We start from the raw sequence: 27745 nt of genomic DNA, 5'->3' as shown, positions 1-27745 counted from the left end.
ATAATCCCACCCAGAAATAATGACAGAGCTCCTCCCAGACCCTGTAAACCATCACACACTCAGGCACAGGAGTCAGACCCAAAAAAATCAATATCCCCTCAGCCTGGCTGACAGCATCCATACAAGTTCTCAGGTGTTGTAGTGTGCAAAAGTAAAAACCAGTAGGTATGACTAGCTTAGTCTAGGGAATAAAGCCTAGTGATGTAAAATATTTTCCACTAGATGTCCAAGGTCAGAACACTCAGAAATTAAATACACATGAGCAGAGTCTTAGCAGTCTCTCTGTAACTATGTCATCTGTAAGCTGGTCCCATTGACTGCACCATTCCATTATAACTTCTGTGAGTGTAAAATTACATAGAGAGTTTTCTTCCCTAATCCTATATCTGGATCCACACGCATGAATCCTTTTGCTGCACAGAGTACTACAGAACTCAATGAGAAAGTCTGGGGAGAGAGATACCTGTGTCAGATCAGCACAGCAGGGAAGGGACCCCTTTCCTCACTGAGTTTCCACTGGTCAGGGCTTGGACTTGCATCATGCTTGAGCTGGTCTCAGCATGTCCTGTAATTCAATAGACTGAGGCAGTGTTCCTCAGCAAGGCACCAACTTATTTATCTGCAGCCTAAGGGCTCACAACTCTTCCATTTTTCAATTTTCCACATGTCCGCATTTCTCCTGAATCAATCTAATTACTCAGCTAAGAAAATGTGGTTTCAATTACCTTCTCCTGCTGGGAGAGGGCTTTCACATTGGCCCTGAAACTACAGAATGTCATACTGTGGAGCAGGGCATTTAAAGCCCACAAGATCCCTGCTCTGGTCCCTCTCCTGCTCAGACTTAGGGCAGCCTATGAGGAGAGAAGCCTCTGCTATGAGAAGTAAACCATTTATCCCAGCAGTATCTGCCTGGGGAGAAGGGAAATATGGATCTATGTCCCTCTCACTCCAGCTGTTGGTATTGGCTTCACTCATCAATAAGGATGGGTTTGGACCATGGCAGCAGATGATAAACTGGAAAGAGCTGAGAGTGGTACACACTCTGCTTTCCAAAGTGGAGGCTGGAAGAGATGAAAGCAAAGTTTCATATCCCAGCCATTGGCTTCACAAATGAGAGCATCCTAGGACATCCTCCATGAACTGTTAGTGTCCTCAACTGTAACCCAAGTTTCCAGTGATCACTTGTTAGGCCACAAGACCACAATTGCTCCCTGTTTTTGTCCTGTGTGATCTCTCAGCAATGCTTTATGGCAGGTCTATGTGACCTTCAGCATGACAGCCTTTATCTGCTGTAACCAGAGTTATCAGTTTTCCAGGGGGTTAATCAGTCCCACATGGCCAGTCAAGGTGGGTGAGCTGTGGTCTCAAAGGAATTATCTGCTTGAGCTGTGCCGAGTTCACAGGGAACTATGACCAACTTCCGAAGCAGCATAAGCCTTTCTCCTTCACAGCCTGAAACCTTTTAAGTCCAGGCCCTGTAAGCCTGAGTGACAGCATTTGATCTTGACCAGCATCAACATAGAACTGAGGGCTGGAGATCTCTAAGGTACTGAGTGCAGCCAGTTAGAGGAGAAAAGAGAAGCACAGCATCTGGACTAAACCTTTAGAGCTACTGAAGAATCCACAGGAAATGCCATGATGAGTACTCAACCTGCAGAGAAAGCATCAGCTAGACCTCCATTTTACAAGATACCAGATAACTCAGCTCAGGGATTCAATCAGCTGGGAAACCAAACTTCCCTGAGCTGCTGCTTGTAGGCTGAAGGTTTTGTAATAGTCCTGAGCAGACCTTTCAAATGCACTGAAGCAAATACAAAATCACATCCCCAAAATTACTTCCACTTAAGTCATCTGGAGCTACAAATACATCCATGGGCTTTAGTGGAGCAGCCTTTCAAAAGCTGTCCCATCTCCCAGCAGAAACCAGCGCACGCAATGTGTCACATAGCTGTGCACACTCCAGCATGCAAGCCCTGCCAGTCTGGGCAGGCACAAGGAGCACAGCCACATACACCTTCACCCTGCCCAGATGTCTTCAGTGATCAGCATCACACCCAACCCATCTCAATGCACCTCTGCTGACCTGCCCTGCCACAGGCCGCCTGTAGTGTGTTTCTCGCAGGGAGCCGATTGGCCAACAAACATTAGATAACTTCAGCAACAACATTGGGGGGGTCCAGAGGACATCAAATAGCTCGCACCAGGGCAGAGAAATTAAGCAGAGGGGAACAACAAAGCCAGCACTGCAGTTGTGGGAAATAGGAAACACAATTACTGCTTTGCTTGCAGCTATTGCAAAAATTAAAAGTTTGACAGCCCCTGGAAACAGGGTGAATTGAAAGGCAGGACCTGTCAGCTACCAGTTATTCAGCCAGCATGAAAAGAATAAAGAGGCTATATATTACCACACAGAAACCATTTATGTTAAGAACATGTACAGCTTAGATCCCAAGGCACCTTCACTTGCTAATACCTGCCTGGTCAAATGTGCAGGAACCACAGGCTCCCTGCTCTGGCATCCAAACAAAATCATTCTTCTTTCCTATGAGACAGTGGTAAGAGAAGCTAGAAGGAATTGGGTTGATTTTTGCGTCTTACTTTACAAAGTAAGGTGAGGAGAGGGCAAGAGAAACAGCTGGCAAAGCTCTCAGAAAACTGCTGTTTACCTGGACGGACTTTGCAGAATCAGCCAAGTTCAAAAGAGCCATGGTAAAGAGCAAAAGCCATTCCAGCTGCTGAGCACATTCCCAGTCCATGGCTTCTCAGGGATGAAAGCAACCAGGGCTAGTGCCAACCAACCAGCACTGTCCCAACATCCCCACCACCAAGGCACCATCAAACTTCTAATGAGATAATGGGAAGTAAAATATTTCATGTCCTTTCATCCCAATACCTTAGAAGGACAAGGCTGCCAACATACGGCTGGGAGCAGCTAGTGCTTTGGTGCAGAAAGGGATGGCATCTCCACCCAGCCAGCCTTAGGACACAAGGCAGACACTTTCACAACCCAGTAAGTGGCTTCCTCCCTTCCAGTGAACTTCCAGCCACAGCCATCATTCATCACCCATCACAAAGCAATGGTGCAAGACAGCAGAGGACACAAGGGAAATGCTGAGCCTCATCCTGCTGCTGGCTTTGCTCAGAGCTGTGCCTCTGACTCTGCAGCTTGCCCTGGCTCACAGAGCACCGCTGAGGGACATGCTCTCCAGTGGAGCTGCCATCCTCCCCTGGGTGAAAACAAGGGCAGCCTTCTCAGAAACACCTTTCTTTAGACCCCAAGTTCTTGCACAGCAGGGTGCACACACAAAGGCAGGACTCTGCAGTCTGGAGAGCTACAGCTTGCGCCAAATATCCCCAAAAGACGCAGCTGGGATCACAGCACTCCTGGAAGACTGATGTAATGAAAAGCACTATCCTCAGCTCATATAAATCATTCTGGTTTAGTGCCTGTCCTGTATAAAGCCTCTCTTTTCTCATACCTGTGGCAGGTTTCCATTCGTCGTTAGCTGGTACATGAAAGGCCACATCAAAGAAGCTGATCTTGGTGGCAAGCAGAACACAGCAGCTCGCCGGTGGGAAATACAGCAAGCCCAAACTCATTTGTTAGCTTGTCCAATTACTTTTCACCTTGAGTTTTGTGTTTGCAGAAGTGAAAAGGACCCTGAAGAGGAGATTGTAAAACCATAAAGAAAATGCAAAATACTCTGGACTCTCCTCTCTTCTCCACCACAAAGTCAGGCCACCTTGTAATTTATTCTTTTTGAGCTGCTGAACTGTGATCCGGAGAGGCTCCTAACACAGAGTTGGCATTTAACAAGAAATATCAATCCAGGCTGGCTTAAACTCTTGCAAGTATGACAGTGCTCCCAAAAAATAGACACCTGAATTGCCTTTCTGTTTTCCTCAGCAAGCTTTATGAATTTTTTATGAGCTGCAAAACTTCCAGTGTTGGTATAAAATCCCAATGTATTTTTAACAGGGACTAAAGCATTCTTCTCTCCCATACTTCTGATCATATACATACAAACCTATCCCTTATTTGTAAAGTTTGGCTTGTCACATTTTTTCCCCCCTCCCCACCTAACCTCATATTAATAGAAACAGTTTTGTCCCTTTTTTGTGGAACTTGGTTTGGATGAATTTCTTCTGAAATATTTCTGTGCTCTTAGAAAACCAGCTGAGAGCCTGAAAGACTGACCCTGTAGCCCACAGGCTTCCATGCAAGGTGGGCTTGTTCCAGGTTTCACAAGGCTGACCTTCTAAGAGTATAAAGTGGCAGAGAGCCATCGGAAATGCCTGTGTCTGCTGGTGAGGCCTTTTGATGGCCACGCAGATGATAAAACAGCAACACTTTAAAACAGAGCACTGCATAGGCCCAGTGCTGGCACATTCAGGATCACCAGAGCCCCCATCACCAGGACTGCGACATGCAGCTCAGCTTTTCCCACTTTTCTACAGTGGCAAATGTCTCTAAAGAGCTGTTACTGCACAGGGACATTGGTCAGCACCAAAAAGCTTGCCCAGATAGCTAATATTTTCCAAACTGCTGAGAAAACACAGATAATGCTGAGGAACTCAGCACAACATGACTAGCATTGACTATGTGGAGTCACTGGGGACATAAGAAGCAGCATACTCAGCTGGGAGAAAAGGGGGAGAAATCATTTATACTAATAAAACAAAGTCTATTATTACACTAGTAGTAAAACAACAACATGAGCAGGCCTGCAATTTCCTCAGTAATAATCTCATTCCCTTGGTGGAATAACAACACTGCCGTTGGCCTCGTAATTTATCCACCAGGGTCCCAGCCCATTGTAACAGAGCAACCTCCTCATTACCCCGCAAATGAAAGCAAGTGCCCCCATGTTATTAACAGGCTGACAGAATCCACCGACCTCCTGAGGCAGAGGGGAGCAGCAGCAGCAGCAATCAGCACCTGGTAATGATGTACGCCCCAAAAGGGAGGTGGCCTGAGAGAACACAGGGCACAGTCTCAACAGAAAGGGGAAAGGGAAGGGAGGGTTAAAATCTGCAGCCTTTTGGTCTTTTGCTTTGCTTGAAGAGAAATTCAAGGTTCAGGACCTGGATGGTTCACGCTCTTAAATGTGGGCTTGGAGAACTGCTGACCAATGGCAACTGAGCCCTCCATGTGCCTACTTCAGATCACCGAAGAACTGCTGGTACCTGCTAATGGTACAGTGCATTATCAGTCTCAGCTGCTTGGTTTAGATGGTTTGTTTTGCACATACAATGATTGAGAACCCCACACACAACTGGTGCTTCCTCTAGCAGTGCTGCTGGAGGCAGGATGGTCATACATGTCAGTACTGGAGGACAAGAAACAGCAAGCAAATGACCCAAATGGTATCAAATACCCCTCAACCAGACTCCAAAGAGCAGCTTCCAAAGATCTGTCCACCCCTAAACTGCCTTCTGTTAGTATTACCTTACACTGCAAATAATCCTTTTTACACAAGCAGGCTGAAGTCCAGCACATGCAATATAAGCTCCCATAACCACCCAGTCACCAATAGCTGCCTCTCATTCTTTCTCACAGATGAGGAAAATGATCTGTACATGAAGAGGGCAATGGCTACAGTTTCAGCACAGCCTCCATGAGAAGCATAAGCCACACATGTAAGAGACTGGACTCATTTTACCTGGTCGTCAATCCAGGCTCTATGGTTGTTGCTGGATCTCTTGGGCAGAATTGGCACCACACCCAGCTGAGAGGGCAGTTGGGTGTAAATGAAACCAAGTTGTGGCAGCCCTCCCTCCGCTGCACCCACCAGGCACATTGTTGGGAAGCCAGGAACCGTGATCCCCTCATCAGAAAGAGGTGCATTTGCCACAGCAGCACCCTAAAGTTAAAAAAACAGAGAGAGAAAACCAAAGCAGAGGAGGCCCAAGCTTCATAAAGACAAAGTGTCCTCTTCCCTGCCCAGCAATCTTATCTGATCAGTGCTGTGGCATTTCAGTTTCCAGGCCACACAGCTGACAAGTGCTGCTCCTGTGGCACACAGAGGAGCCACAGGCCAGTGGCTCCAAATCTGGGGCTGGAGCCAAGGTCCTTCATGTCACTTCATATTTAGGCAATTAAATAACTGCTCCTGCAAGAGGATGGCGTTGCAGGTGCTAAGCACCCAGCTGCCTGTGCTCAGCTGTTTCCCCAGGCTGCTGGCTTGGATCCTACCCACACAGCAGATCACAGCTGCAGAAGGTCATGACTTCGTGTTTCTTGACTTTCTTTCTAAGATATTTTTTTTTTTAAGCTAACCTTTTGCTTGGCAGGACCACAGACTTTCATTCCTTCTGTCAGTTGAAGCCTGACTGCAGAACATGAGTTCCCTGCATGGCTGAAACATCACAGAATCACAGAATTTCAGGGGCTGGAAGGGACCTCGAAAGATCATCTATAGTCTAACCCCCCTGCCAGAGCAGGATCACCTACACCAGATCACACAGGAATACATGAACCTTGAATATCTCCAGAGAGGGAGACTCCACAACCTCCCTGGGCAGCCTGTTCCACTGCTCTGTCACCCTCACTGTGAAAAAAAACTTTCCCCACATCTACGTGAAGCTTCCTATGCCTCAACTTCCACCCATTGCCCTTTGTCTTGTCACTGGGCACCTCCCAGCAGAGCCTGGCTCCATCCTCTCAGAACCCACCCTTTACATATTTATAAACATTGATGAGGTCACCTCTCAGGCTCCTCTTCTCCAAGCAAAAGAGCCCCAGCTCCCTCAGTCTCTTCTCATACAGAAGATGTTCTACTCCCTTAATCATCTACACTCTCTGAGACCAGGAGCCCATTGTTAGCAGTCTGAACACACTGCTCAACAAGCAAATTTACCACTGCCTGGGCATGCTCTTCGAAGGCTTTTGTCCACCTCCTGGAAGCCCTGAATAAATTGACCAAGTGACCAATCACACTGGAAAACCACCCGGGGCAGAAAAGCTGCAATGCTGCAAGAGAGGTCGACGTCAATGCTCTCCACTCCCTTCCCACAGCAGCACACAGAACTTGTACTGCATTGACCAGGGAAGGAGCTTTCACATGTTTGAACTTCACTTGCAGGAGCAGATTATAACTTATTCCTGGACTTAACACCTGCCCATGAAGCATTAACAACCTCCCAATCAAAACTCTTTGCTTTCTTCTTCCTAGTTCTTATTAATCTTGGGTTTTATACAGTCTATCACATCTCTATTACTGCTGCTTGGTGACCTTGCTGGCTCCAATGAAGGGCAAAATGATAAAGCTTTGTGACCAAGTCCATGAACACAGAAATATTTCACCCAAACCTATGGTGCCATTATCCCTCTTAAGTAGAACAGGGCTATTTAAAAAATAAATAAATATATAAGCACACATGTGGTGACCTTGCAGGGCTTGAGTGCTCTCTGAGAGTCAGGAGAAGTATATGAATCTGCAGTGCCATCCATTACAGAAATCAAATCATTCCTCACCTGGCTTTCTTAACAAAACCCCCAACCATAATGGTGCTGCTACCCCAGAGGTTGCCCCAGTGTGGGAAGAGGTCTTGTTTCAATGACAAGGGGAGGCTGATTGGCTCTTGGTAAGACTCCAAGAGGTGATGATTATAAGTGAAAGGGTGAAGTCTGGCATGAGGTAGCTGAGCCACAGGTACGCAGGGTAAAGCTGCCTGGGCTTTGGCCATGGTGGCAGGATGCTGGATACCTACTGTGGGATGAGCAGAGATATTGCTTTTGTATCAGCCCTACACAAAATATCCAGGTGGAAAAGAATATGCCTAGGGAAATCTTATCAGTGAGCCTACCTGAGATTTTTTGTTGAGCCAATGCAGTAAGCACATCTATAGGGAGATGCACGATGCATTACTGCAAATAGCCCTGTCCTGCCCTCCTCTTGTAACCCTTGGTCAGTAGTAAGGGCTGATGAGGAGACATTCATGCCCCTTTGGACATCCTCAGGTAACTTGAGGCATCTCACAGAGTGGTCACACACAGCACAGAACCCAGAGGACAGTGGTGCTGGATTTTCTGGAGGGACCAGCAAGCAGCCTACTGCATGCTGCAGATCTGCACTGCTTCTGTAAGGGCTGAGCATCTCTGAATGCAAACCATGCCCAAGTACTGACATTTTTATTTCTCTGCTAAGCCCACATTACAGGAAATGATGGGAAGCCCATAGAGCAGCCACTCAAGCATGGTATGCAAGGATAACCTCTTTGCTTTTTAAGAGTGAAGCCACTCGTGTAGGAACTCACAGACTTGGGGCTCTGGGTTTCTAAAAGAGCAAAAAAAAGCCCCTGCACATGCTGTGGCAGCTCATTTCTCAGCAGCAGGGGATGAAAACAGCAGCAACAGCATGTGAGCATGCCATCTGCAAAAGGACTTGTGCCTTCGAGAGACTGTTTCTTAAAGGCCAGGTTGGATGGGGCTTTGAGCAGTCTGATCTGCTGGAAGGTGTCCCTGCCCATGGCAAGGGGGGTGGAACTAGATGATTAAGTTCCATTCCAACACAAACCATTCCAGGATTCCATGATAGTTTGGACAACAGCCCTGTTGGCAGCTCCACAGCAGTGATCTGCTCTCATGTAAACAGCCCTCCTCCTGCAGTGAGGGGGATGTCCAGCCAGCTGGGACTCCACACACAGAAAATCTACTGCAAAATGCTGGGCAATGCACAACACTTGGTTTTACCAAGCACCTCTGTCACCAAGTTTTCAGCAGGCAAAACCTCCACCCAATCAGGGCAAGTCCTGCCCTGGCACTTCTGGTCCACCAGGCAATAGCTGAACCAAAGCTGGCTTGCAGAGAGCTTGCACATTCTGAGGCCTGACCTAGATTCTGTCACCCACCTGCTGCTTGTCCTTGAAAACCCCTCATCCCTCCCTCCCGATGCCTCAGTTTCCCCTTTTAAGTGATGTTGCACTTCACAACACTTGGAATGGGTGAAGAGCCCTGGGTGAGGTCATCTGGAAGAAAAGAAGATGTTGATGAAGCTTTTACCAGACCATAAGAGAATTTTGGCAGTTTTGATTAAGTTAAAAACTGTAGAATCAAACTCATTATTAATATAGCTTTATGCCACTGCATGTTGTAAGGTGCTTTCTAAACCTGTCACTGCAATTTATCATGCTAGCAGTGTAATAAAATACAGCTATAAAATTTTGGATTAAATGTTCAAGGTCAATGGTCGACTTTCAACTTCCCAATCTCTCCTCTGCTGCTTTAGCAGATGCTCTATGAAGCAGTTACAAGCTCTGGGAGAAAGCTTCTTTGGAGAAAAGGCTCAACTGTGGAGCACCTCCAGAATGAAATCTTCAGCCATTTCATCCAAATTATGAAACAATAAACAGCAAGAGTAATAAATACTGTTTGGCTTCAGGAGGAAGTTTTCACTTCAGAAATGCTCTCATTCTTCTTGTGTTTGCAAAAGACAGCGCTCAGCCACTCTCTTTGCTAAACAGGAGGTGATTCCCCAATTTTAACAGAAATTTGGATGTGTGAGAACAGCAGCCTGGAGATTTGGAGGGGGGAGTATTACAGCAGCATACGGTGAGACTGAGACACCAGGGCACAACATCCTGCATAAAAACACTGTATGGTCCTGAGGCAGCTTAGCTTTGTATGCATTAAAAGGCAAGAGAAGCAGCACATGTTTACATCTACAAACTGCATACAAACACACAAGGTTTAGCAGCTCAGCAACTCAGAAAGAGTGATACCCTTTGAAATGAGGAGGAAAAGCAAAGGTCAGATGTCTCCTGCTCTAGCCCCAGCTGTTCAGGCTGATCAGCTGAAATGACTCTGTGTCAGGATCTGGATTCTCTGTCTCACTCAGATGACTTCTGTTGTTTCATTACAACAAAAGGGGCATTTTGGCCACACAGTCACCATAAAAAAGGAAACACAACTGAAAAAGAGACACATCCTAGGTATTAAATTATCCTCTCTCTTCTGGCACACGTGCCAGAAAGCCAGCTCATCATTCAAGCTCTAACAGTTGGCCATAATAAAAGACATTACTTCTTGCCACAATCCTTACCTCCCCTGTAGCCCTGGAGGAGATTGTAACAGCTACAAGAACATTACTGCTATTAAATTAGTGGCATCAGTATTTCATATTTTTAGAATGTTTGGCTGCTACCCTCAATGCTTAATAGGGCAACTAAATTACAGGCAAATTAATATTGCTTATCTTTTCTTTCCCAGGAGCTCAGCTGCCTCCTGCTTTCCCTGGGTAATGGTCATCCCTGGGGAACCATATGTGGCTTGAAATGTGTCACCCTCAAAAGTAGGAGAAAGGCAGCTCAGTTTCATGTTGTGAACACAACATAGAAGCACAGTCCAAGCCAGGAGGTGTGAAGGTCAAAGAATTTGCAATTATATTGTTTAAGATTATCTCCCTGTACAAAACTCACCCCTGCACATGAGGCAAGACCATGGGAACCTTGGTCTTGTGTTGGCACAGCAAAATCCAGGGTAACAGCCTGCAAAAGGAAACCCTGCCAAGGGGCACAGCAACACAACAGATGTCCTGGGATGCTCCACATTGCGACAATGTGGCATGTCCACATCACCCCCAGAGCCTGACACCTGGGAGCTGAGCTGCAGCTGAAGAAACCTTACAGAAAGAATGACAGCATCTCTCCTACTCCCTTGTGGACAGAGGCTGGCTCCTTTTCTTCACAGCCAGTAGGCTCTGCTCCATAATACTGTTCTCATTTTGGGGTAAGGAATTAGGTCTTTGCCCATGAAAACAAAACACTAAAACCAAACTAAAACTAAACAACTAAAAAAGTAGAAACTTTGCAAAACAGAAATCCTTTTTCATCAGATTGATAGGGTTTCACCCTTCAGGATTTGGTCATAGAGAAGCAATGTTCCCTTGTGCTCTTCATTCACCAACCTCCCAGCTGGCCCTCTGCAACTGGAAACATGGAATTGCTGAACATGAACACTGGCAAGAACTACAAGTACCCTATCATAAAGTCTAGGCTATACACTTTACTGCACACTAATCTGTTTTACTACTTGTATTATAGTGACAGAATTGTTTTCTGCAACCTAGTTGAGATTAAGAAACTGGGGGATAAGACACATTAAAACTTCTGCAATATATATTGCCAGAGCCTCGGCTGGTGTAAAACAGTTTCCATGGGGAATTAAGCAAAAAGTGAAGGGCAGAAACAGTGCCAGTTGCTGATTTTTCAGCCTTAGTCTGAAAAAAAATGGCACTGCTCCGGTGCTACAAGACAAAGCCTCAGGTGGTCCCTGTAAATCTGCCTCCATGCTGTCAAAGTTAACAGAGCTACTCCAGGGGAGACTTGGGTTAGTTCGCAGGAGCATTTTCAGAAAGCACTCTTCATTTGCATTATTTACGAGATGCAAACATAAGCTCTGTTGCACAGGGAGCAGCACAGCTTCAGAACAAGTCCCCACACCAATGAGCATGCCAAGAACACAAGGGGCTGTTCCCTGAGGATGTTTGCAAGCCTCAGTGAGAGCATCAGACCCTCCACATCCCATTAAGGTGTCGGGCAGCACAGATGCCCCCAGCTCCTGGGGACGCAGGAAGCCAAGCTGGCCAGCCAGGTCAGTCTTCCTGGGGAGCATCCCCATGCTCAGATGCCAGCCTTGATGCCCAGAGTCCTGTCTCTGAGAGCCACAGCACAGCCCAGAGATATGGACAAACACCAGGGACATCAATGCTACAGCTTTTCCCTGACACCAAGGGTGTGTGTGATCTTGAGAAAAGCTTTTTATCTATGTGGCCACTTTCTTAAGTCACGGCCATTTACTGTCACTGGGAAAGGAAGGAATGGCAATAACTAGCTGGTTTAGTCACTCGACAAGTTACCGCGGACTCAGTTGAAAGCTTTTCTGTGACTTCTTTACTATGAGGATGGTGGAATACTGGAACAGGTTGCCTAGGAAGGTGATAGAGGCCTCATGCCTGGAAACATTCAAGGTCAGGCTTGATGGGGCTCTGAGCACCCTGATCTAGTTAGGGATGACCCTGCTTACTGCAGGAGTTAGACTAGACCTCTAGAGGTCCCCTTCCCACCCAGTGCATTCTTTGGCATTTTGAGAATTTCCTTTTTTTCAGAAAAGGTTAATAAAAACCCAGCATTAAACTACTCTAGTTTCTCAGCAAAGCAAATCAAGCTTTGCTGCTCAAGCATCCTAACAGCTCTGAGTGGCACAGCAGCAGAGCAAGGCTTTGGCAGCTCATGGGAACCAGTGTCTCGTTCCTTTAATGACAGCTTCCAAATGATCGAAGTCATTCATAAGTCAAACCCACTCTGGCATTAAATACCCAGTCAATCAAATTAGATGTGTTAAATAGGCTCTTGGGCATGTGTGTTTCATTTGCTCCATGTTCTGCAAACTCCCATCACAGCCCTGTTTGCAGCCACTGATCAATTCAGCATCTCAGAGATGATCAAACAATCATAAATCTCATTTAAGAGCAGAGGAGGGGAGCACTATTATATGGACATAACTCTGAGCAAGGCAGGTGGGAAGGTACAAAGGTACAATTGCCTGCAATCAAGTCTAAGTGTGCCCAGTTGTATCATCTCCCCTATTACCATACAATAGCCTCAGGGAAGGTAAAGTTAAAGCCCCTTGCAAAAAAGGTAGGAGACACTCAGTTAATTGGGATACCAGCTCACTACAGCACCCCACGTATGCAGCTCACTACCACATCCCACATGTGCGGCTCACAGCACCGGCTTGAACACTTGGAGAGAAAGGTAACAGTGTGGGCTGGAAAATTTGCAAACAGAAAAGGCAGAGGGGATCAGAGCAGCATTTCACCTGCTCCAGCACCAAGTGGCTCAAGCCCCCTATCTACAATCCTGTGAGGAACCCCAGGGGCTAACAAGTGTCAGATTAATCTTCAGAGCGTGTTCCTTGCTTGTTCACATTCAGGCATGAAGCATCTCTTTTATAACAGAGGATGAAGGACAGGTTTTTATTAGAAGACAAAGCAGAGCTGGCAACAACCCACAAAGATACCCAGGAAGCCTCCAACCTACAGGTAGAACTACCTCAGTGTATTTACTGCAGCAGTACAGGACAGGCAATGGGAAGGCACCTGAATGTACCAAAGGCACACTGCTTATTTGCATTACTGGGACTGAGACAGAAGTGCTTTCCCCTAGATTTAATAACAAATCACAATGGAAATCTATCCCCAAACCAGAGCACTTTCCAGGGCTTGGGCTCAGCATCCCATGAGGAAGGCCAAGAGGGTGTCTGGGGACAACGGCACTGGCTTAAGTGGAGGATTTCTCTTTCTAAAGGGGTTTTGCCCTTAAAGTGCTCCCTTTGTGTATTCTCAGACAGGAATTCAGCCCTTGGTCTGTAGGACCAAACCTTTGCAATAAAGTAGTTTAAGATGGGCCCCAATTCAAACATCGCTTCCACTTTATAAATCTTTACAAAATATCTTTACTACCAGAACAAGAGGACACAGTCTCAAGCTGCATCAGGGGATGTTGAGACTCCAGCTGAGGAGAAAGTTCTTCACAGAGAGAATTGTTAGGCATTGGAATGGGTGGTGGAGTCACCATCCCTGGAAGTGTTCAAGAGGGAACTGGATGTGGCACTTGGTGCCATGGTTTAGTAGTCATGAGGTCTTGGGTGACAGGTTGGACTTGATGATTTTTGAGGTCTTTTCCAACTTTATTGATTCTATGATTCTAAGAGACTGGATGGGGTGCTTGGTGCCATGGTTTAGTTGATTAGATGGTGTTGGATGACAGGTTGGACTAGATGATCTCAAAGGTCTCTTCCAACCTGGCTAATTCTATTCTATTCTCTTCTAAATAAATGTCTCAAAATATGTGCCTAAACAGCTCCTGCTCCACCACCACCATTATTGCATCCACTTCAGAGCCATGGGAAAGACCCTCAACCAGCCAAGATACCACACAGTGGGGCTCAGCCCCAGCAAGGAGGCCCAGCCAGCACCCGTGGATGATATTGGAGTAGTCATCAATCATGGCCCTAACAACCGGGGGGCCACCAGGCCCCCCGGCCTTTGCTGTCACCACCACCATCACCCAGTGTGCACCAAGGGCACTCACCAGTGATGAGAGGAGGATCCCTCAGCCCAGATGGGCTCAGCTTAGAGTTTCAGCCTTTCCTGGAGGGGATTAAATAGGGGAGTGGGTGGGGAGGACCAAGTGGCCACACTTGAGGTGGGAGGAGACTCCAACAGAGCTCAGGTGCTCTGGGTTTGAGGGGAAAAAGGGAGAAAATGGGGTGGAAAAGGGGCAGGCTGTGAAACCAGTGCTGTTAAGAAAGAATGGATATTAAAATTACATTAAAATATGAATTGTTGGCTTTTAGTGATTGCTAGATGCTTAATGTGGCTGCTTTCAGGATGTTCCACTCCTCTTGGATATTAGATAATTTATTGACAAACCCAAACATGATTTGGATGGGCCACTATTAAGTTCAATAAACAAAAAACCCACACACCTTCTGCTAAGGTACAGTAGTATCATCTCAGTAAACTTTTTATCTCAACCCAGAGGGGTTTTTGGGGGCTGTTTTCCTACCCATCTGGGGGAGGGGGGGAGGGGAGGGGGCTTGTTTCTGAGAGCAGGCTGTGTGAAGCTAGGACACTGCTGGGCTGAAGAGGAGCCAATGGGCACAGCTGGCAGAGTTGAACTTCTCTACAGCTCAACAAGAACAGTCCATGCCACAATGAGTCCTGTGGACTCTCCTGTGTGAGTATGGAGACAGTAGGAGTATGAGATGGAAACCTTTTGTTCTACAGGCACGAGTGCATGAGTTACAAAGCTCAGTAAAGAGAAGAGAAAGTTGTTCCAGCAGGAGAGCTGCCCTGGTCTACCATGAGAGGTTCTCTGGTCCTAGTACATGGGCAGCAGATCCAAATTTGAGTAGGGGAAGATGTGGATGAGGCACTCGGTGCCATGGTTTAGTTGATTGGATGGTGTTGGGTGATAGGCTGGACTTGGTGACCTCAAAGGTCTTTTCCAATCTGGTTGATTCTGTGATTCCATTACCAACTGTGCTCTCCAAAAAAGCACTACAGTACATTATTAAGGGGAAAAAAATAATCCCTTTCTAAAAATAAAGAATATTTTAGAAGTGCTTTAATAACCAGGATAAATATTTAAGTTTCCTGCAATTAGAGAGCATAGTTCCTGTCTACCTCCCATTGCAGGTTTAATCAAAGACAGCCCAAGATTTTTCACTGAGTCATGAAAGTGATATCAAAATCATTAAAAAACTAAAATATAATCAAAGTTATATGCACTGCTTTGCTACTGACAAGAATGACTGACTGTGGTGATTTCTTTGCTGTAATTATAAGCTGCCACAATAAACAAGCAGCTACTTCATTTATTGCTCTACTCCATGTTCTACCTTTGGCTGAACTCCAGACCCAGCTATTTCACACCAGCCTCTTCTCAGAGCACTGAAGCCCATGGAAAGATTTCACAGGTAATCTTCTGATTTTGGTGCAGGGGACCACCACTGCTACCTTCAGCAAGATCCAGGTCTGGGGTATTCTGGTACCTCACAGCCTCTCAGGTAGAAAGTTTCCAACTTGTGTCAAAGCAAGGCAGGAGGACACCAGTGTCTTGCCTGGCCCCTTGCCACTTGGCTGCAAAGAACAGGGCTGGTGCTGTCGGCTTTGAGGGGTGTGTGAGGTGGGGTGGAGGTGCTGTGTGACAGGGGCAAGGCCACAGTTTGTTTGTGGTGCCAGATAAAATCTCTGACACAGCCAAGAGCTGGCAGTGTGGCAGGGGAAGGGGTGCAAGCCATGGGGCACATCAAGCACCTCAGGCTCTGGTGCACAGACACCACACCCCTTTATTAAAGCTTTTGCATAATTCTGCACCTATGTTAGTGACTTGAGCCCTCTTTTGGCAAGCAGCAAAGGTTCTGAAAGCCTAGCAGCTGGAAATAAAATGGTCAGCACCAATTGCTCACTCACAGACTGCATTTGCAAAGGCATCTGGAGTCCCCCACAGGCCCAGAAGGTACCCAAAGGGGTCAGAAAGTGCCTGCACCCACTGAACACAGTGACAAATTCTGAAGGCATCAGGCTTGTTAAAAATCCCAACCAACACCAATTTCCCTCTGAGCAGCTGCCCTTTAGCCCCTTCAGGCTCCACATATGACTTGTTTCCCCACACAAGATTGGAAACACGCTCAGAAAATAAAACACTGCTGCTTTTGCTCTGGGCTGGTTGGCTTGGAGCAGAGATTTCTGTCTTATTTCTGCTTTTCACACACACCATGCAGCAGGGGCTGGCACAGGGTTACTCACCTGCACCGTACGTCGTGGCCAGCATGATGGAGGAGATCCACGCGATCTCGCTATAGGACGTGCCAAAGAAATCCTGGATTTCTTTGTAGAAGATGGCTAAGCCTTTGGGGAAGGCGTAGGCAAAGCCAATAGACACAAAAGCACCGAAGACCACCGCCCAGCCCCATCCACCGTCAGGCGGGCCTGGGGCTTGCCCGGCGTTAGCTGGAGGTGGCATGGCCGGGCTGTGCGAGCCAGGGAAGCCCTGAAACACAAACTGCAAAAGTGCAGAGTCAGATGCTGCTCCCCCCGGACTCCCTAATCTGCACAACGAAATGCAAAGGTATAGAGTCAGTTCCAGAGCTGCCGCTCTCCCAGACCCCCAGCGTGCAGTAACAGTATCACCCCAGCGCAGCTCCAGCCTGGTCCTGACTTCTATAAATATCTAGACCGGAATGTCCCACCCGATGTCCAAACACCAGTAAGGGGCATTGCGCTGGCATTTAATGCAAAGAACGTTAGCTACGCGTGTCAGCGCCTCCGGCTGTGGGGCTGGAGTCTGAGTGACCCGGGGCCGAAAGGCGCACGTGGGTGAGACTAGAACCGGCGGCTCCGACCCGGAGCACCGACCCGTGCCCGACCCCCCGGACCCCTCTGCGAGGCGGGCTAGACCGCAGCACCCCTGGACACCCGAGGGACACCCCGCAGGGCAGTACCCACCTGCGGGAGCGCGGACCCGGACTGGCCACTGACCCCCCCGCAGCCTCCAGGACCAGCCGGGGCTAGGAAGCCGCCAGCACCGCCCTATGCGCAACCGACCGTCCCGCCCCGCACACGGGAACACAGTCCAAACCCCCTCCAGCCTTCACCGGCTTTCCTGCTTTTTACCTTTCCCCCCTTGTTCCTCCTTGCCTCCCGTCAAGCCGAGGCACTGCGGGGGGCAGCAGCAGCAACACCCAGCCATCCCGCAGGCCTCAATTAAAACACCCTCACCTCTTTCTGTGGAAATTGATTTTATCCCTTCCTGCTTCCACCAGCATCCCAGCTCTTCTCACCAGCATCCCAGCTCTTCTCTCCATCTTACCAAGCTGCAGACTGCCCTCCTCTCCCCATACCCGCTGTTCATGTTCACCAACTCACTGTGTATTCCACTTGCTATGTGTGGAATTACATTTGGGGAAATGCTGACAATGTTTGCTCTTGCTGAAAAGTTGCAGTTTTCCTACCAAATATGCATCTTACTCAACCTTCCCCCCCCACCACCACCACCTTAAGGAACAGCCCGTGGAGGATTTCAAGGCCACCAGGTCTTGGAGGAATTCAGCCACATGCCTTCCTGGCCCCAGTTTTGGGGAAATTCATATGGAGGTGACAGGTGTCAGCACTTTTCCACCTCCAACTCTGCTTCCCGAGAGAGGGAGACCTTTTTCCCCCCATGAAGATTGGGGTATGATGGAGGCAAATTTTGTGAATCATTCTGCAAAAGATATTTTTCCTGTGAATCAGTTCCATGGCCTGTACTGCAGATATGGCCCTTTCTTCCCAGTTCCACTAAGCAGAGCTTCCATTCCCACTTGGATTTTCTGTGGTGTTAAGGCTCAGACCACATCTTCCCTATAAAGCTGTCAAAAAAAGACAACACTCAAAAACCAAGTCACCCTTATAAGGTGTGTGGGTTTACAATCTGCAATAAAACACTGCTGTAGTCCATATCTGTATCAAATCATAGAAGCACATAGGTTGGAAGAGACCTTTAAGATAGAAGAATAGAATAGAATAGAATAGAATAGAATAGAATAGAATAGAATAGAATAGAATAGAATAGAATAGAATAGAATAGAATAGAATAGAATAGAATAGAATAGAATAGACCAGGTTGGAAGAGACCTTCAAGATCATTGTGTCCAATCCATCAACCAGTCCAACCCACCTAAACTAAACCATGGCACCAAGCACCGCATCAAGTCTCCTCCTGAACACCTCCAATGATGGAGACTCCACCACCTCCCCGGGCAGCCCATTTCAATGGGCAATCACTCTCTCTGTGTAGAACTTCTTCCTAACATCCATCCTAAACCTCCCCTGGTGCAGCCTGATCATCAAGTCCAGCCATTAACCCAGCACTGCCACATCCACCACTAAGCCATGTCCCTGAGTGTCATAGCTTTCCTACTTTTTAAGCCAAATGTCACCCATGTGGTGATGTTGCAGAGAGCAGTGGACTCTCCCCATCCCACTCAGCCTGAGATGGGAGGTCCCTTACTGCCTGCACCTTCTGCTTGGGCATGCTGGGAGACCTTCCCAGACAGTCCAGAAAGAAGTGACAAGGGGCTTTGCAGAGTTTTGCCACTGTCCCATCTCACACCCTTCTGTGTCTGCACACAGCTCTTCCCTCCCCAAGGGATGCAGAGACAAAGGCCAGGCTGCAGCTTCTCTAGTTTTGAATTAACACAGTTTTAACAGTGGTACCACTTTCAGTTCAGGTACAAATATGTTAGTCTCTGGTGAAACCAGAAGGAGCTCCTCTCCCCTGTATTTCCACCTTCCCTCCAGTGCTCCCAAAACAGCCTCTGGGTTACTGTAAACCACATCATTTGGGGTTTTTTTTGCAAAACCAATTAAGCAATAATGGAGATAGGGGTGGAAATTGGGGCTTTGCTCAGTGACCTTCCCACTACAGTTAATCTAGAGCTTTAAAGAGCTCTTTACAACACAACTGTAAGATGTTTTATTGCTACTATTTCTTTCTTCCTATAAAACTGAGTAAACTCAAAATGACCAGAAGAACTTTACTCTCAGGTGCAGGGTCACAGTGTGATGACCTGGAGAGTTTTGTTTTGGCACAGCCCAGACATGCTTTATGGGCTGTATAAGGACACCTGCTTTTACTGCCTCACTTGTACAATGTACAGTCTTGCATGCACCAAGTCCTGCAGGCCATCTGCCAGCACAGGAGACAATTAAAAGTCTTTCCAGTATGAAAACCCCATCTGCAGCTGAACAAGGGAATGGCCAAGCAGGCAGGGCTGCTACGGAGGGATGAGGGTCTGGATTTGGGGAGGTTTTCTAATAAGTGGGAATAAAGTTTGATTCAGCAGCTGGTTTGTGTGTCCTGCCAAAATCAAAGATTACACCAAATGTAAATAAACACACCTGAGGGTGAACTTGGGCACATTCTTAGCAGCAGTATGGAAGGGAGGGCAGATGGAAACTCCCTAGAGTAGAGGGATGAAGACACAGGTGCAACTCCAGCCATGACCTCAGATGGAAAAGGGGAGTTTTCTTCTGCAGAATATTAAATACGTTAAAGAGCACCCTCTGCAGCAAACCCTAGCGTGACATCTTCTGGGTAAACATTCACACAAACTGGTGGCAGACTCAAGAGCGTAGCAGGAAAACAGTTGAGCAGGAGACATTAGGTGCAAACAAATGACTTCTAAAGATGCCTGAGAACAATTAATCTTTGCCTTTGTGTTGCTGCTCTGAAGAGATGCTCAGAAGCAAAGCGTGACAGCCTGAGGGCAGAGGGTGGGACTGCCAGTAAAAAAAAACAAACCCTGGGCTCACTAGGTCAAAAAGGACTTCCTAGCAATTTGGGGAGACTTGGGCTCATCTCACATTAGCTGCCCATGTGAGTGCTCCCCCTTCATTCTAGGAGCACAGGCTCCCCCCGAGGCTGGGCTCCGCTTACTCATCCGCAGACAGCAGACGCTTCCTGGAGGGCAGGTTTTTTAATTTGCTGGCAAGCGGCAACAAAATTAATTAAAATTGCAAAATACCTTTTCAAATGATTCATTTCTCTATCGCAGTCCTCCATGTAAATAAGTGGCTGCTATTGTATTCCCAGTGCTCCACTCCAGAGCTGTTGAAAGAATAGGGGCAAAGTGGGAAATGAGGCCAGGAGCAAGGCAGAATCTGAAACTCTTCTCCAAGCCCCAGAAGGGCCCATTTTCCGTCCTCTGCAAAGTTTTCTCTGGCAGTTCCCTGAGATATTTTAAGCCATGATTTTTCAGACAAAGTCCTTCACTTATTGAAGCCCAAGGCTTGATGAACAATATTTAAAATCGTAGAATGGTTTGGGTTGGAAGGGACCTTAAAGATAATCTAGTTCCACCCCCCTGCCATGGGCAGAAACACCCTCCACTAGACCAGGTTACTCTAAGCTCCATCCCACCTGTCCTTGAACACTTCCAGAAATGGAGCAACCACAACTTCTCTGGGCAACACAACCTGTTCCAGTGCCTCATCACCTTCATAGTGAAAATATAAGGTCATTAAAAAAAAAGAAGTGACTAGCTGAGTGTTTTTATTTTTTCCTTAAGAGAAAGAAAACCCCACAACCTGGGCTCCCCTGAGAGTGGAAAGCTTTTCTATTTATTCTCAGTGGACTTTGGTATTTGGAAAGAATTTTGTTCAAAGCCTTTTATGCAAGGCATTTTGTTGCAGCCCGAGTTAGGAGCTGCAACTCTATAACCCCAACAGTGTTTTTTTTCCTTCAGTGAGTCTTTGAAAGTCAATTAAAGGCTTTAGAAATTGCTTCCATGTTAAAATAAACAAATAAATAATAAAAATCGATTCTCACTTAGCTCTGCTGCATGAAAGCAGCACTGGGTACGTGAGCACCTAAAAAAAGTAACTGCACTGCTTTAAACCAGCTGTGAACCTCACTTCCATGGCTTACCTGCATTTCTCAAAACTATTCCATTGTCATCTTCCACTTGCTCATAAAAAGCACCAGCAGTGAAATCCAGTCCAGTTAAAACAGAGCTTCTGAATCAATGGGTGAGGTTATAAGTAGGAACTGCCCACAAACCCAAAAGGCAGGACCCCATGGCTCAGGTTGTGATACTGTTACTGTCCTCAGTGCAATCCATCTTCAGAATGATATCCCTGGCCTCCAAAACTGGGCACACACATTTATGTTCCTAATAACATTCTTAACTTTTTCCACACTAATATAGATTATTACTTGGGAAAAGGTCTGAATTTAGCAAATTCTTGGCTCTGGACCCTAACCAGATGTAATCATGAAATGCAAACTTAGAGATCAATAGTTCCCTTTCTAGTTGAGTACAGAGTTGCCCTTGGCCCTGCCACGCTCTCCTCACTGCTGAGCAGGACCAAGCTGATACAACACATTCCTCAGTGTTTAACCACAAGACTGCCAGCATTCAGGGATTTACCACTAATATTTTCATGCCCGAGATTTTAATTAAAGGGAACCCAACTCTGTCCAACAGCTCCTGGGTTGCTGAGCAGTGGGAGGCATGCAGGCAGCACCCAATAACATTCCAACTGGGAGACTTGGGCCAAGGGTGGTCAGTTGGCATCCCTGTGGCTTTTTTTGGGAGGACCTTGAATTTCCAAACAGCCTCTTCACTGCTGCGTGAGATGTTTGCTGTGGGCAGTGCCACCAGCCCCATGTGTCAGTGCACCTGGGCAGCTGAATGGCACCACATTGAGCCAAGGGATATCAGTGCTGACACTGCTCAGAACCACCTGGGACACTGACAGAGCCTCATGGCTCTGCTCTCCACTGAGTAATGTTTTACAAAGGGGTCAAAGAGAGGTCAAACCAGAAAGTTATGAAATGTTAAAGCTACTATTTGCTGAACCCCAGTACTAATAGCACAGAGGCCAGGCAGGTGGAGGGATTCGTATAACATGAAATAACTCGCTCCAGAGCCAGCAAATCTCTTAGATGACTCCAGCCCTGGCTCCATTCTGTCAAGCCAGCCAGGTGCATGAAGCATTGCTGCTGAATGTGCTGGTTTCCTGGAGATGATAAAATAAACTAAGCAGTGACATCACTTCTTTTGTTCTTCCCCTGCTGCAGGAGTTTAATCAGCAGCCCAAACCAAAACATTTGTGTTGGTGAAAAGATGGCTACAATTAATCTAAATCTAATAACTGGAATGTTTTCACTGGGGAATTAAAACAAATTATTCCTCTGCTATTGCATCTTCATCTCATTTACATTTTAATCCCAGTAGGATCTTCCTCTGTCATATTTGGAAAATGACTGCATAGAAAGGGAAAAAACAACATAGTTGAAGTACTCAAAGATGCATCACGAATTTATTAACTTTTATTGCAGAAGCCTGGCTGTGCCAAGCCCTGAATGACTAAAAAATGGGACAAATATTGTGGGGGTTTTTCCCAAAAAAAACCCAGTGCTGAATTCAGAGCCTGGTGGCATTTCAGATTGAGCACACAAACACAGGCAAACAAACAGCTGGGGCATAAGGTTGTGTTGAAGGTGTAATCACACATTAGCCAGAGCAGAGTGGTCACTCTTTCATTTGTACTGAATGTAAATGGGACTCTACTGAAGGAGAGTGTGTGCAGAGGGAAACCTTTGCCTTCCCACCCTGTGGTTCTCCACTCACAGGCTCAGGCCTTGTTTTCCTTGCTGTGGAGCTTTACCATGGGATAACGAGTTCATACTCTTTCTGCTCAAGGTAAACAGATGTAGAGACTAGAAGTACTTTAGTGTTGTCAAAGTAAAATCAGTACTAGACCCCACCTTGCTCCAGTTTGCCTCACCTATTTTGCCTACTTGCACATATTCTGAAGCAAAAGTACATACACCCAAAAAATAAAGGACCTACACTTCTGCTCTGTCATGGATGGGAAGTCCTGGTAAGTACAAACTGTGTCACACAGGCAACATCCTGCAAATCTCCGCTACTCTCACGGAGGAGCTGATCCTACCAGAGACACTGGGGAGAGAGTCAGTGGTTTGCTCCACCCCAGAGCATCTTCTGCCACTTTCAGCCAACTTACTTAAAATCACTTTATAGTCCCAGTTCTACTTTAAAAAAAATAACAACTCTTTGTGTGATCCTGCACACCTCTTCACTCAGATGTGAAGTGATGACAACCTACTAAAAAAGGCAGCAACTACTTAAATCCCTGGAATGTTTTTCCAAGGGCAGTGTTTGTCCATGCCTTGGGTTACCCCAACACATATTCCATGTGAAGACCTGTCTTCTTAATTAATAGCAAGGGGAGAGGCAAGGACAACCTCCACTCTTTAGTGGACGCAGATGGAAACATGGTAGCAAAAGATGAGGAAAAAGCAGAGGTACTTAACACCTTCTTTGCCTCGATTTTTAGTAGCAAGACAGAATGTCTTCTAGACAACTGGCCTCCTGAGCAGGCAGATAGAGGCAGAGAGCAGTATCGTTTCCCTGTGATCCAGGAGGAAGTAGTTAGAGATCTCCTCAGCCACTTGGTGAGGGGTTTGGAGCACAAGCTGTATGAGGAGAGGCCGAGGGAGTTAGGGTTGCTTAGCCTGGAGAAGAGGAGGCTCAGGGGAGACCTCTTTGCTTTCTACAACTACCTGAAGGGAGGTTGTAGACAGGCAGAGGTTGGTCTCTTCTCCCAGGCAACCAGTGCCAGAACAAGAGGACACAGTCCCAAGATGTTAGGAAGAAATTCTTCATAGAGAGTGATTGCCCATTGGAATGTGCTGCCGGGGGAGGTGGTGGAGTCACCATCCTTGGAGGTGTTTAGGAGGAGACTTGATGGGGTGCTTGGTGCCATGGTTTAGTTGATTAGATGGTGTTGGATGATGGGTTGGATGTGATGATCTTGAAGGTCTCTTCCAACCTGGTCTATTCTATTCTATTCATGCTACTTAACTATATTTCTTCACCCTGAATGTAAATTTAGCCAATCTCCACAAGAACACAGCCTGCAAATATGGAAAGAATTTATGGCTAGTGGATGTATCCACCACATACTGCAGCCCAAGCCTGTAGGCTTGGACTCACCTCCACTGAGCCCACAGGTGGTCTGTGGCTTCTGATGGCAATATTCTTGTGAGTTTCCTTACTCATTTCAGTGAAATGGAACCTGGTTAGCAAAGATCTTATCTCACAGCACACTTGTCACCAATGAGGCTGCTAGACACTGCAAGAGAGTGAGTAGGAAGCAGGATCAAGTCAGCAACCTTTCTTCTCCATAGGGTGGGGGAAACCCAGCAAGCTCCTTCATTACCTTCCAAATGCAGGGAAACAAGAAACCAAATGAAACAAGGGAAGAGATTAGTTGGTGCATCACATGGTGTGGATAGCAGCATATGACATCATTCAAGGCTATAAGCCCTCTATGCCCTTCACACAGGGTGATGCAATACACAATAGTACTGGAGGTAAACTCAGGCTCCTCTGCCAGCATTTTCTGTGTTGCTTTGCCGTTCTGGCTGACCATTGTGCAGCAACTCAGGTGCAATGCTTCAGTATTAACTTTCAAGGTCTAACACAGATTGTTCTTTAGGAGCTTGTTGAACATTTGCCACAGCATTTCCACATTACCACACAAGACCAAAAGAGGAAATTTTGGGTCCAAGTGTAGTATTTGCTCAAGCCTGATGTAATCCTGGGTTTACCACCTGATCTTCCCAAGAGCTCTGTAAGTGCCACAGAAATGGCTCTTCATAAGAAAAGCATCGAAGACGCACCTGTTATCTAGATCATGTTTATAAGGCACTCCACTTCACACTCTTTGTGAAACCCACTCTTCACAGTCAGAGAATTAATTTCTTAAATTTCATTCAGTTCTCAGCCCCCTTTTCCCATGCTTGGAGCTGACATTTGCCAGGCTTCTAATGCTCTAGATCAGCAGATCAAACTTTGCAGCTGAAAGAGGAAATCCTCTACTAAAGGTGACAGCAAAGTTCCTGCTAACATCAGCACAGCCAAAGTTTCACTCAGAAACTACATTCAATGTTAGTTGAAGTCTTTTCTCTCTTTAATTACTCTATTGCACAGAAACACTTGCTGTCCTGACTACTGTCTGCACAGTTAGCTGTAGCATTTCTGAATAGTGTAAAGCTGAAGTTGGAATTTAAAGGTAAAGTCCTCCTTGAAGGGATCCCCTGCCTGCCCTCAACCACTCTGGCCAGGCTTTGCTGGTGCTTTCCTCCTCCCTCAAACACAGCATGCAGCTTCACTGGCTGCTACAGAACTGCCCCAGATTTATGCTGCTGTAGCTGAAAGGAAGATCAAACTGAGTATTCAATTACTTATGCACTCAAAGATATTTATTCCCTGAGATGAAACTCCTAAATCTGTTATTATTGCCATTCCCTCTTCTATTACTATTAGCATGCTGCTGCTCTCAGATCTATGGAGATGTCAGCACCATTTACTGGAAACAACAACTGAAAGATGAGAACATGACAGGGAAATGTTTAGAATTATTTATCATTTGCAAGAACAGAGGAGATAATTGATCTTCCTTCACTCTAGAAGAGTCTATGATAAGAACACAGGGACTCTTCCACAGACTTACGTTTCAATATTTCTTTGTTTACTTATTAACCCAGATGCCATAGTGATTTAAAAACTAAGTGAGGTGAAGAGCAACAGCTAACACACTATGGGACAGATCATAGTATCAGTCAGGGTTGGAAGGGACCACAAGGATCATCTAGTTCCAACCCCCCTGCCATGGGCAGGGACACCCCACACTAGATCAGGCTGGACAGAGCCTCATCCAGCCTGGGCTTAAACACCTCCAGGGATGGTGCCCCAACCCCTAGAGAGGGAAGGTGGTCTTGCAGAGATGGGCACAGGTGTTTGTGATGCCAGGACTAGAACTAAATTCTTGTGATGCCACACCAGAACTAAATTCTTAGCACAAAGTCTGTGTGAAAGTAAATTCAACACTGAAAAGGAAAAGTCATCCTGCTCCACAGCATCTTGTATTCCCCTGCTTACACTGACCCCCTCCTGTTGCCACTTGCCACAGAAAGGCAGACATTTGCCCATGTGGCTGTAGGTTGGAACCACAGCCCTGCAGCAATAACATTTCACAAAAGTCTGTATTTAAAAGTGGGAAGATCAATGATGAAAACCACAAGGTTCATGCTTTACCAACTTCTTCCCCCCCATCAAGACCACTGACAGCAATTTCTTTGCTGTACTCCTCTTCTGTATCTTTATCCAAGTGTTGAGTGCCCCAGCTCAGGGAATGTGGAAAATGAGAATCAGAATCAGACTGAGACATGTTTAGGTCTGTGCCTCAGACATCCTATTTTCAGAGGGCCCTGAGGAAATGAGCTTTCTAGGAACCCCCACAGCCTGAACCTCTCCTCTGTCTCTTGTTCAGACTATATTAGTCCTTCTCAGCCCCCAACATGAAACCACCAGTCAAACGAGACAATGCATACACATTCATTGTTTCAAGGGGAAATAGATGCTCAGGAGAGCTGCTGATTTAATAACCTTGGAAGTGAATCTTTCTGTCCATCTGCAACAGAGACTGCAGAGCCCAAAGCACATGATGAAGCCTCCTCTCTGCCTGGCTGATCAGCTCAAGACAGTCCTGAAAAGGCTTTCTGAAAGCAGGGAACTCATCTCTCATACTTCCCTTGTTATGTAGATCCCAAACTCTGAGCATGCCAGTCAGCCCAGGTGGATTAGTGACATTGGTACCTGCCCACCTACCCCCACTGGGAAAGGGTTGAGACCAGCTGCTGGCTTGGTGGCAGCAGGAGCCTTCACTCTCCTTTGGCAAGGGCTGGATTTGAATCGGTAAGTAAGAAGTCGCTTGTTCCTGTGCCAGTTTTCCAAGGCACAGAGTCATCTTGGGAATTACATGCTCAATAACATCAGGCATGAGCTGTCAAAAGAGTAAAGACACAGGCTTGCCCACGGCATCACAGGCAGTGCTCAGAGCACAGACAGAATGACGTGTATCACTGTCCCAAGTGCCAGGTGAGCCTTACACAAATTTTCTCCTTTCACCTTAATCCATCCCATACCAGATGACAAAACAGCTCTTTTGTTGCTGCCACGAAAAACCAGTTCCTAAAGTACATCAGATGAATGTGCATGCCATGTGTGCACAGGGCGTACCCTGGCATTTGTGGTGTGTGACCCAGGGAGCCTCCAAACTGCACTGTCCTGAAGGCAAGGGGATACTGAGATCCCTCTATCTGTGACTTGTTTGTAATAGTCTGTCACAAAGTCTGTGCCACTGACCTTTGTTTCAGAAAGAATACATGCTGAGGTAGATGTGAGTCCATGTGGCTATCCTCATGTTCTTAAGTGTTAATCCTTTTACGTTGCACCGTTGCAAAACAAGCTAAGAACCACCCAGGCTCTGCTAAGAGCCCAGCAACAACCTCCAGCAGCCTCGTCTAGAAGGCACCAGCCACCTCAAAGCTAGATGATCCTCTACTAACCATTAACAGCAAGATACACACCAGCTCCTCAGATCAAAGTGGCAGATTGATACCTCGCATCAGTATCTGGGGTAAACATCCCTCTGAGAATACCCACTTGGTGATTTCATTGTGAGGACAAAGCAGGACCTTCCCACAACAGCAACTTTTGCAGCTGGGATGCAAGTACTCAGTGAATGTTTTACTTTGAAGTAAGCAGCCTACACATTTGTCCTTTCAGAAAGATTCTGCAGAGATTGATCTAAGCCCTTAA

The 27745-nt window shown here is 46.6% G+C and overlaps 1 protein-coding gene and 1 long non-coding RNA gene across 4 annotated transcripts in view; one reads left to right on the top strand and one right to left on the bottom strand.

Annotated features, from left to right (window-relative positions):
- The window catches only part of LOC137449128 (monocarboxylate transporter 2-like), a 48225-nt gene that overhangs the window by 13996 nt on the left and 6484 nt on the right, over positions 1-27745 (bottom strand). Inside the window, exons 1-2 of one of the 3 annotated variants that reach the window (XM_068154317.1) lie at positions 17016-17056; positions 16317-16572 (exon numbers count right to left, since the gene is read on the bottom strand). The exons of 1 other annotated variant lie outside the window; for it this stretch is intronic. In XM_068154317.1, the coding sequence (XP_068010418.1) occupies positions 16317-16533 (217 nt within the window). In that variant the 5' untranslated portion in view covers positions 16534-16572; positions 17016-17056. Of the gene's footprint in view, positions 1-5663; positions 6347-16316; positions 16573-17015; positions 17057-27745 lie in introns of those variants that run through there. One more of the 3 variants, XM_068154319.1, reaches the window with a different exon arrangement.
- LOC137449160 (uncharacterized) lies at positions 12673-14312 on the top strand. Its single transcript, XR_010989323.1, has 3 exons — positions 12673-12756; positions 12935-13043; positions 13864-14312. It is a non-coding gene; the product is annotated as an uncharacterized lncRNA (long non-coding RNA).

The sequence above is a fragment of the Melanerpes formicivorus genome, unplaced genomic scaffold (genome assembly GCF_026170545.1).
Source record: "Melanerpes formicivorus ecotype bairdi unplaced genomic scaffold, bMelFor1.0.p_v2 SCAF_28, whole genome shotgun sequence".
NCBI lineage: Eukaryota > Metazoa > Chordata > Aves > Piciformes > Picidae > Melanerpes > Melanerpes formicivorus.
This window is presented reverse-complemented; position numbering and strand designations above follow the sequence as displayed.